The sequence below is a fragment of the Buceros rhinoceros genome, unplaced genomic scaffold (genome assembly GCF_000710305.1).
Source record: "Buceros rhinoceros silvestris isolate BGI_N320 unplaced genomic scaffold, ASM71030v1 scaffold13586, whole genome shotgun sequence".
Taxonomy (NCBI): Eukaryota; Metazoa; Chordata; class Aves; order Bucerotiformes; family Bucerotidae; genus Buceros; species Buceros rhinoceros.
The window spans coordinates 26277-36569 of NW_010418163.1; the positions used below are offsets into that span (position 1 = coordinate 26277).

The 10293-nt window shown below is 49.1% G+C and overlaps 1 protein-coding gene across 1 annotated transcript in view; it reads right to left on the reverse strand.

The window, feature by feature from the left end:
* Positions 1 to 8917, reverse strand: part of AHCY (adenosylhomocysteinase) — a 25725-nt gene extending 16808 nt beyond the window's left edge. Inside the window, exons 1-3 of the mRNA XM_010138430.1 lie at positions 8732 to 8917; positions 5833 to 5908; positions 4591 to 4743 (exon numbers count right to left, since the gene is read on the reverse strand). Of these exons, the coding sequence (XP_010136732.1) occupies positions 4591 to 4743; positions 5833 to 5908; positions 8732 to 8866 (364 nt within the window). The 5' untranslated portion in view covers positions 8867 to 8917. The remainder of the gene's footprint in view (positions 1 to 4590; positions 4744 to 5832; positions 5909 to 8731) is intronic.
* Between the last annotated feature and the right edge of the window lie 1376 nt (positions 8918 to 10293).

The window sequence follows — 10293 nt, forward strand, 5'->3', positions numbered from 1 at the left end:
CCCGGCTGGAACACGGGCCGCAGCTCAGTGCCGCCACGCAGCCCCCTAGCAGGACCGCCCCCTCCCACTCCCGCAGCGCCCCGCCGAGCAAACGCAGCCAGGGCAGCAGCGCCCGCAGGCGGATTCTGGCTCAAACCCACCGCTGCCGCCTAGAAAACAAAGCAGCAAACTGAACTACGCCCGGAGGAGCGACAAAGAACACGGATAGCTTGGGTTTAAGTCTCCAAGCGCAGGTCAAAGCATTTTTCACATCAGCATTTGTACGGATGTCTCGGGGGGTTTAAGATAGAGCCATCAGACACTGTCACACGACAAGAGACCGACTGACGGGGCTAGAAGGAAACAGGGCTTGACTAGGCAGACCCACCCCCACAGAAACCTGTCATCATGGACATCACACAGAGCCACTGGTAACGCACGGGCAGAAAAAGTTCAGGCTTTAGCATATTCAGGGCTTGCTTGGAGGGGACAGGACAGTCTAAAGAGTATTGCCTGGTGCTGTTAAATAGAGCATCTGCCACCCAGTGCAACTGCCTAGATCAAGTTCAGTCATTCCATCGTGAAGGAAATCCATGGGAGGTGACAGCAGAAGCCTCCAGTTCAAACCCACCCTCTCTCCTCTAGTCTATCTGGGAACTAGAAGACACACTCATCACCCTTCAAAAGCTCTCCCGGCTCACACTAAACCTAGCAGATTGTCTTGAAAACCAGACTAAGCAAACCTCCCATCGTGTACAGCAGCATCTTCCCCTCTCCGAAGGCCACCTGCCTGCTGCCCCCAGGTGACATTTATTGCTGGTCTAACTACTGTACACTCCACTAAGGGAGCTCGCACACAACTTGATTTTAACACCCGAGTGACTGACGTGACAGGAGAACAGCAAAGGGCCTACAGCAAGGAGAGGGTGAACTGAACAGAAAAAGCCTTGCTAAAGCCGCAGACTTGCTGTGCTCCCCTCCATGTCTTACCTGAGCAACGAGCAAGTCTGCATCAATGAATCATAAATGATCCCATCTTCTCCATCCTCTCTCAACAGGAATCTTCTGCACCGGGCCAGAGCCCTCCCTTGCACGAGTTCAGACAACTTTCTCCTTTGCTCAGTTCTAGTTCTCCCCCTCCTACCTTTATGCTGCATTTAAGGGCACTTAGTTTAGTGGAAGAAGCCACTGAATCCATTGCAGTCACAATCAGGGGGCAGGAAGCTTGCTGAACATTTCCACACACCTATTTAACACATCCCCTAGCTGAAGCAGATCTGAACCAGCCCTGCTTTCAGCTGTTAGTTGCACACTAGGATCGAACTTGTTTAAATTAGAAGCAGATGAAGCATGGCAGACAGACAGTTCCCTTGGAGATTAGCCCAGAAAACCCGATCAGCCTTTAAATGGCAAACAGCACTTTCAGATGTTGCCTGCTGAAACATCTCCTGCACTCCCGATCCAGGATTTCCAGACACTGTGCATGCTCCGCTGATGTTACTCTTCTGTCTCTCCCCAAAGAGATCAAATATCACCACAGCCCTTAGGGTACATTAGGCTGGAACTTTTGTATCTTCAAGATACAAAAAAATGGACCTACCCAGTTTGATTTAAGCAGACTTTGCAGCAAAGGGCTAAGCGCAGAGCTCAGCTGAACGTCATCAAGACTCTACTCAGTAGGTCCCATTCTGGAAGTTTTGCTCTTTCCAAGGAACAATGAACTGGAGGATAAAACAGATCAAATCCTGTCACCCTCCACAGAGGTTAGTCGTAATTAGTTTACAGAACTGCTGCCAGAAGGTTTTTCAACTAGTCAGTGCAGAAAGGCACACGTTTGGCAAAGGAAATGTTGACAGGTATGGTATCCTGTCTAGACTTTAAAATACAGCAGAAGAGCCATTCCTGCGAATTTAGGAAGCAACTCCAGGCAGTACAGATGGGGTTTTTTTTTCAACGGCAGACTAGGGATGGATGCCAGGACAGGAGATGGTCCAACAGCCATTGCCCTACTGCACTGTACTATACCAGTCCCTTCCATGCCAGGAGCACAAGAGAAGTAACAGGGAACGAAGGGCTGGAGGGTAGAAAGAAGCAGGCAACAGAAGGGCTGAAAGTGTGAAAGGAGCTCAGCACAAGGACCCCCAGGAACAGGGACACCAGCCGAGGTGCTGTATATGAGTGGAAGGGAAACAACTCTGCAAAACAAAGTAAGAGCACAGAAAATGCATTTTTTTTGCCTCTGACAATGCCAGGAAGGCATGATCAATGGTGATATTCCCTGGCATCAAATGGCAGGTGTCCTGGGTTAACCAAAACTTCCCATTTTGGAAGCTTTGTTGTAGTGACCAATCAGATATTCCCTGCCATGTACATAGAAACACAACATCAATTGGTTAAAAGTTCTGGTGGGCTTCTTTCCGTTTCTGGGTGCTGGCCCTTTAAGAAGCAGCCAGCCACCAGACCCCCTGCTCTTCTGCACCGGATAGGCAGAGGGCAACATCTGACAGACCTGCCTACCTGCTTTCTGCTCTGCTGCGTGCCCCCGATGTGTCTCACTGTTGCCGCGCCGGGGACAGCCACTGTTCACCGCAAGGAGCCGTGCCGCTTCTGCGAAGCCGGGAAAATCCCCCTCGCCGGAGCCCTTTCTGCCTGCCAAGCCGTGCGTGCCGTGCGGGACCGGACCCCCTGCACACGCCGGAGGAGCCGAGCCTGCCTGCTACGCTTTTCGCCGCCGGGTTTGCCTTTGCTTCTGCCTCAATCCACGATAGGCAACATCTGACAGACCTGCCTACCTGCTTTCTGCTCTGCTGCGTGCCCCCGATGTGTCTCACTGTTGCCGCGCCGGGGACAGCCACTGTTCACCGCAAGGAGCCGTGCCGCTTCTGCGAAGCCGGGAAAATCCCCCTCGCCGGAGCCCTTTCTGCCTGCCAAGCCGTGCGGGACCAGACCCCACACACCCGAGAAGCCGTCTCCCTGCCTGCAACAGCTTTTCGCCGCCGGGTTTGCTTTGCTTGCTGCCTCAATCCATGATAGACTGGTAACACCGTGCTGGTTTTGGGTCTCCCCACATGGCACCGCGGTGCTTTGTCCTTGCCACGGTTCCCTTGCCCTGCGCCACGTGGCCATCGCCATCTTTACCCTGCTGCCGCGGTGTTAACCCTCACCTGTCCATTTCCTAAAAACCCCAATATCTTACTGGTTTGCCTTTGTATCATATATATACACCAGTTTGTAGTGTTATTAAAGTTTCAGTTTTTTCCAAAAAGTATATTCGAGGTCTCACTAATTCTTTTTCTCCCTTCCCTATCTCTGGTGGGATAGGGAAGGTATTATCGTGACCGGATCTTGGTGTTTTACCTCGGCCAAATCGGTGACAGCAGGAAATCAAGAGGTCATGAACATCAGCAATATAGGAAGCAAGAGACCTTTGACAGAAGAGAGCGTATCCAAGCACCCAGCATTGCTGAGCAGACACCAATGAAAATCTCTCATTACAGTTTAATTAACACAAAGATGTTTACTGTTGGATTACTAGTGACATCAGGTTGAGGACCAAGGCTAAGTGAGGCCTGTCACACAGTGTCCTCTCTTCCTGGTGCCCCTACCCACATGAGCACACAGATGAGGAGCAGCCCGACTCCTTCCCTCACACAGCCCTACCCATGGCCTGCCACCTTCAGATTTTCTCCCCATAGCTTCTTAAAGCAGTGCAAGAGTCAAAGGAGAGCTCATCCAGCAGGCTTCCACAGCAACCTCACCTCTGTGGACCAAGAACAAACATCAGCACACCTCACTGTATCAGTTTAGTTTCCACTCCGTAACATCATCCAATTTTCTTCACATCCCACCTCAAACATCCCTTTAGCAACACCAGGCATCTGTGGCCTGCAGCAGCACATACAACACTGGCATACACTGGCAGAGCCAAGGGAACATATCACACTTGCAGACAGATCAGCCTGCTACTGCAGGTCATGCCAAACATCCTTCGGATAAATCTTTTTATACAAGCACACGCTAGCAACACCACACTGATCTGTTTTCGATTTTACTAACTCACACTGAGGGTAAGTCAACAAAGCAAGAGCCTAACCCTTGTCGGCATCTCTGCTGACAAATGGGATGAGGGAACACCTTGTAGTTTATACAGAGTAGAAAACTGTTGCCTTTCCAAGAAAGGCTACAGTTTGTCATGACTTCATCCAGAGGTGCACTAAGAGGATGGGGAAGAGTAAGTATTAATGATAACATTATTAATTACGAGCAGACATTAAGCAATTCTAAAACACAATCCACTTCCAGGAAGCTTTTTGCAAGTCAGCAGTACCACTGGTCATTCTCAGGTGCTAGGTACTGCAAAGGATGGCCAGAAGGACAGGTCACTGCAGCTTACATACTACAGAGCAGAGATGGAAACCCTGCAGGGGTTGTTGATGGAGGATTCTGGTCTTGGACTGTAAGCAATTTTCATAGACTCGTTCATTGCCAGTTTGTGCATGCCCACCCCTCTTCCCCCGCCCCTTTTACATAAGAGGGGAATTCCTGTAGAGAAAGACTGCCCAAACAGCCTCCCAAGCAGAACTGTGCCTGGCAGAACAAGATGCAAGTCACCTTTCAAGAGCTGTGGGTACTTGGTATGAACTAGGTTGGTAAGATCTCCGCCATCATCCAAAATCATGTTGAGGGGCTGCCCATCCTTGAAGTACAGGGTCTGCTCAATGCACCACAAATACTCTTCATCGGTCTCCCCTTTCCAGGCAAACACTACAAGGAAAGAAGCACGCAATTAGCCAGTTTTACTCAGCATATGGTAAAGCAGCCAAAGGAAGACTTCATCAGCAGCTCAGTGGCAGACCTGTGCCTGCAGGTCAGAAAAGACATCTACATTGAAAAACAGATCTCAGAATGAGAAGTGAAATCACTTTGCTTTCTATTCCAGGCCACACACTTGGTCAAAACTGAGACTCCCCTGCTCTCATTCTTCTTGCATGTTAAGAAGCAGAAGGCAAAGCAAACTAAAGCACATCCACAACACCCCACTTGCTCTCTAATACACCCTGCATTACCAGGAATTAGAAATAGCCATGGGATATATTGATACAGACAATGAAAACAGAGCTACAGCATTCTCTAGCACAGCAAAAGAGGGACTAGACTTTAGCCTGAGCTACGCATCAGACTACAAACTCTCCAGCAACTGAGAGTTCAAATACCAGTCTCTAGCACAGTACTAAAATCCAAGCTGCCACGCCTTGTCTGCTCTTATTCGGGCATAAAAAAAAAGCAACTGAGAGTTCAAATACCAGTCTCTAGCACAGTACTAAAATCCAAGCTGCCACGACTTGTCTGCTCTTATTCGTGCATTCCTGTATCAGTACATCAGTAACACACTGCAACCACTAGCAGTATTTCTGCCTCTCCAGGCATCTGTACTGGCTTCATGCTATACTTGAACCTCAGCAGTACTCGGCCAGTCAAACACACATTAGGCACATGATTTACACATCCCAACATTTAGCTAAATGCAGCTCCCAGTAGAGTCACAAGGACTGTACGCCCTTAGGCTGAGTAAGACGCAGACATCAGTGTATTCATACCAATCCACAAGGAACTGCTCTTCATTGGAGGGTGACCAGGCTTCAAGCTGCTAACACCAGCCATTGTCAGGAGTGCTATGCACAGTCTGATGCAACGCAACTTGAATCAAACGTCCTGGTTTGTAACAATCACTGCTTTTGATGGGCTATTTCTACCCTGAAGCTCGTTCAGAAGCACTTGATTTGTACAGTTTGATTTAGCTAGAACAGCCAGTACACCCCAACTCAGAGCCAGATTAGGACACAGAAAACTTACCAGGGATACCAGCTTTTGCAATAGCAGCTGCAGCGTGGTCCTGAGTGGAGAAAATGTTGCAGCTTGACCATTGTACCTGTAAAAACAACCCAAAGTTCTGTTTGCTGAACAAAGTTCTAAGATATCAGGCACTCTCTTCCAGACACAGGAAAAAGAGAAGAGCAGAAAGGCATATGAGTGCAGATTCCTGCCTTTCTCAGTAGCTCTGCAAAGTTTAGGTGAAAACTAAGTATCTGACCAGGTCAGGGAGAATAATGTCACTTTGGGAGAGAACATAGTGGAGCTTTAGCTGTGCCAGATACTCAGCCATGTGCTTACAAGAGCTTCTGCCAGACAGCCAGAGCATACATTCAGCTATAGATCTTCAGGAAGTGCACAGTAGGGTGGGTTTAGAAAGTTTTGATCCAAAAAGTTCAGATTTCCAGAACAGCCACATGCAAGTGTCCACTGAGGGATATGGACATGCAGCAACACACCTGCTGGCACTCAGAAGAGTCAGAAACGCAGCTGAAACACTACACTCCATCAACAGTTATTCTCCAGAATTATGCTCACCCAGCTCCCACTCTGTGCTCCAGTCATGGAAGCTTTTCCAGCTGAGCTGTGTTTTCCACACAGATTTCATAACTAGGCTCAGGCACCTAGAAAAGCAACAGCATGGTGCTGAGTTGCATTGAAATGTATCTGCATATCTACTGCAGTTCCCTAGAGAAACAGAAACCACATCCCAGAGCCACACATGAGTTCTCACCCTGCTCCCTACAGGGCTGACGGGCAGGTCCTTGCATGCTTATTTGTAGCAGATCTTGAGGAGAGAGGGTGGGAAGGCATAATCCTTCAGCCTGTTTTCAGACACTCATCCCACTTTATCAAGAATTGATACTTCAAAGCCAGGGCTGCAGCAGGAAGCACTTCATCTAAGCCTACGCAACCAACACTTGTCAGCAAAATCACACCTGGACAGCGCACAGGGAAAGTGAATTCATGACCTTAAGCACTGCACCTCCTCACCTGGGGTTTTCTAAGCTGCCTCTGTATCAGTATAGAGGACATCAGGAGGTGTCATGAAATTCAGATATACAGAATACTATATATTGTTTACACTTCAATCACTTGATATAAGACATTGGCCACTTCAACTCTGCATCCTCAGATCTGTAACACCAGTTTGTGATAATGGCACAGACCCTAGCATAACTGGCATACCTGAAGGGCTCAGAGCCTAATTCTTGCATCACTGGCTATGAACGGGATGCATTTTGATTACCATTTCTGAACTTAGACTCTTGAGTATAAGGGATACCAAGACTACTACACTGCAGGGAGCTATAACCTCATCATATAGGGTATAGTTTCATCAGATTCACTTGTTCCTCCCAGGCATCAAAGTTCTGGCAGAACAGATGAACCAGGGCTAAATTCAAACTTGAGTTAAAGTCTAAACTAACAGGCAGGCAGCTGGACAAGGAAGGAGCTAATGCAACAGCACATACCTTAAAGGCACAACCCCAGCTTCTGCTTAGAGGAACCAAATCTCTGCAGGTACCTCTCTGAATAACTAGGATGAATCCACACAACACGGACTTGGGGTTGTGCTCAGACTAGAGCAGCTTGGCGATGTTTAAGTAAGCACACAGCTGCTACCTGGGCCAGCCATACTGGGATAAAGCAACCAACAGGAGCAGCAAGGAGCTTCCCAAATTTCAGTGGCTGTTTTCTTTCAGATCCTGTGGAGGCACAAAAGTTTCATACACAGAGTAGCTGGAATAAAGCCAGGACTGTACCTCCACATCAAAGTTCTCCTTCAGCACTGCACCACCTGCAACTGTGGGACAGCTCTGAACTGGCTGAAGAACACCTGCACAACTGCACATACCTTGCCCAGGCTGACCTGCCACACTGCCTACATCTACACCTCCCTCCACTTTGAGGAAAAACCTTAGCTGCTACAGAGCTTCCCCTCCTCCCAGTGCCTTTTCATCAGCAGGACACTGCTCAACCCTTCTAACCATTCCCAGGGCAAAATCCCATATAGGGCACCTCTGAACAGACCAAGTTCAGGCTGCTAAACTTCAGGAAGAAGGAATTTCAAATCATATATGTACTTAACAATCAATCACAAAGTTCCAGTCAGCTCCCTGTTAGGCATGCAAGCTATGTGGATGGTGCTCAGATACCCGGTTCTCCTCACACCCTCCACAGCGAACCCTCAGCCACAATGCTGGGACTTCATTCAACAAGCAAGGCAGAGGACATGATGCAGCAAATGGTTTATAAGTATCTCAGTCTTTACTACAAACCAGGGTAACTGGTCCACAGTCACAGAACGAATTCAAAGTCAGTGGAGTCGCCAGCACTCGATCACTGAATCACCCTGCCTCCCCTGTTGTTCTCCTGCACAGCTTAGGGGCCACTGTAAGCTCTCAGAAAGCTTAATTAGTTTTTGCTGACTTTACCAGGGTACAGTGAGGTTCTTAATACAGGCTAATCTGTGCTGGAGGCAGTCACTAGAGCTTCAGCATTACCAGCTACAGCAGTGCATGTCCGAGCACAACACAATCATGTGGGAGCAGCTTTTGGCACCGCTGCTCCGGGGCTGTGCACACAACTAACAGCTGCTGAAGCCAGGGACCCAGCCCAAAACAGGCACTCATGAAGATGTAGCTTGTCCAGAGGGAAGACACCTACCACACCCCAGAGGTGCATGCAATACAGGTGACAAGCTTTTTACTTAAGGAGAGAAGACATAATCAACCCACCTGGAGACCGCAGCACAGGCCCTTCCAAAAAGTAAAGACATTTGCCAGGATCCCCTAAGGCAGTTACACAAGCAGAAGCAGTGACCCAGGCAGAGCATTACTTAAGAGTGCGCTGAAGGAGAAACTCAGAGACACTTTACCTCAGCTCCCAGCTCTATAAGGGTCTCTATGAGAACTGCCGTCTGCACAGTCATATGAAGGCAACCAGCGATACGTGCACCTTTCAATGGCTTTGATGCAGCGTACATCTCCCGCATCTTCATCAGCCCTGGCATTTCATTCTCCGCAATCTCAATGGCCTTGCGGCCCCAGTCTGCCAGGCTGATGTCAGCTGCAAGAGAAAGAGGACAGGTGTCCCAGTTTAAATAGCTGAGATCTTGTTATCTGTTCACACACTTGCGGGCAGACATTGGCTGTAACAGCTGACCTGAACACCCAGCAGCTGGGAGGCAGAGTTGGGGGAAAAATGGATCCTATTCCAGTTACTCCCTGCTGTTTTACTATCAGGCACAGGCTTTCAGACAAGTTTAGACCAAACCTAAGAGCCCCTCTGAAAAACTAAGAGTGCTCCTGTGATCAAGTGTGCAGACATCCTGAGGCTCATCAATGCAGTAAGGCCCAGCCTTAGGCACTCCTCCCCACAGATACTGCCCAGGGGTCTGAACATCCTGTAGAGATTTACTTCCACAGTATTAAGACTTGCATGTGGGGGGGCTGTCTGTACAGCAGTAGCTTCCCTGCGTGAGAACACGCACAGCACACTCCATGCCAGGTGCACCAGGAGCTGAACCCGGCCCAGCCCCCCCCTAAGAGCTAAGCTGCAGGGTTCCTGCCCCCCTGGATCCACAAAGACCATTGTCAAAAGGCCCAGCTACCCTAGTTATAACTCTGCTTCTGCCATTGCAGAAAGGTTCTATACTATCAAAGTTCAGCAAAAACTGAACAGAAGAGACTTCTGACAGGCGGGCTCACAGGAGAAAATACTGCTCTCACCACGGGTGTTGACTTCAGCCTTAAAAAGGCACGAGTCAAACAGCAGTGCCGAGGGGCACCACTCTGCAGCCAACACCCAAGGGTGCCTCTCGGTTAGCTCTTTCCGAGGAGGTTGCAGAAGTTTACCAGCCCACTGAACAACGTGGTCAGATCATTTTCTTTCACCTACCTACAGGCCTTTTAAAGCACTCAGGGACAGGAGGACCCCCGAGTCAGACTGCTGCATTTAATGCGGACAAGCTAATTGCATTTTGCTCCAGAATGAAGCCTGGGGGCCTCTGAAGCCACTGCTTACGCTGTAGCAGACCGGTGCACAGCCTCCACCACCACCGCGGGACTAAAGAGAGCCCAGGCAGCAGAAGGACCACAGAAAGAACTGTATCAAGGGGGGATCTTGAATCTTGCTTCTCTTAAGGGCTTGGTAGTTTTAGCAGGGCTGCTTAAAAAAATATGCTGTAAAATTTCACGTTCTTAACCTCTAAGGCAAGTTATTTACGAATCCGAGCCTTATAGGCTAATGCTCTTCACTTCGAATTCAGCCTTCAAAGAACACCACAACTCTTTATAAAAGCTAGGGGCTTGTGGCATTTCAGGTCTATAACATCCTTAGGAAAACACGTAACACAGATCCCGGGTTTAAAGGCGCTTTCACGCTCGCAGCGAAAGCCTGTCTCCAGCGGAGGGGCTTCCTTCGGGCAGCCGGAGCAGG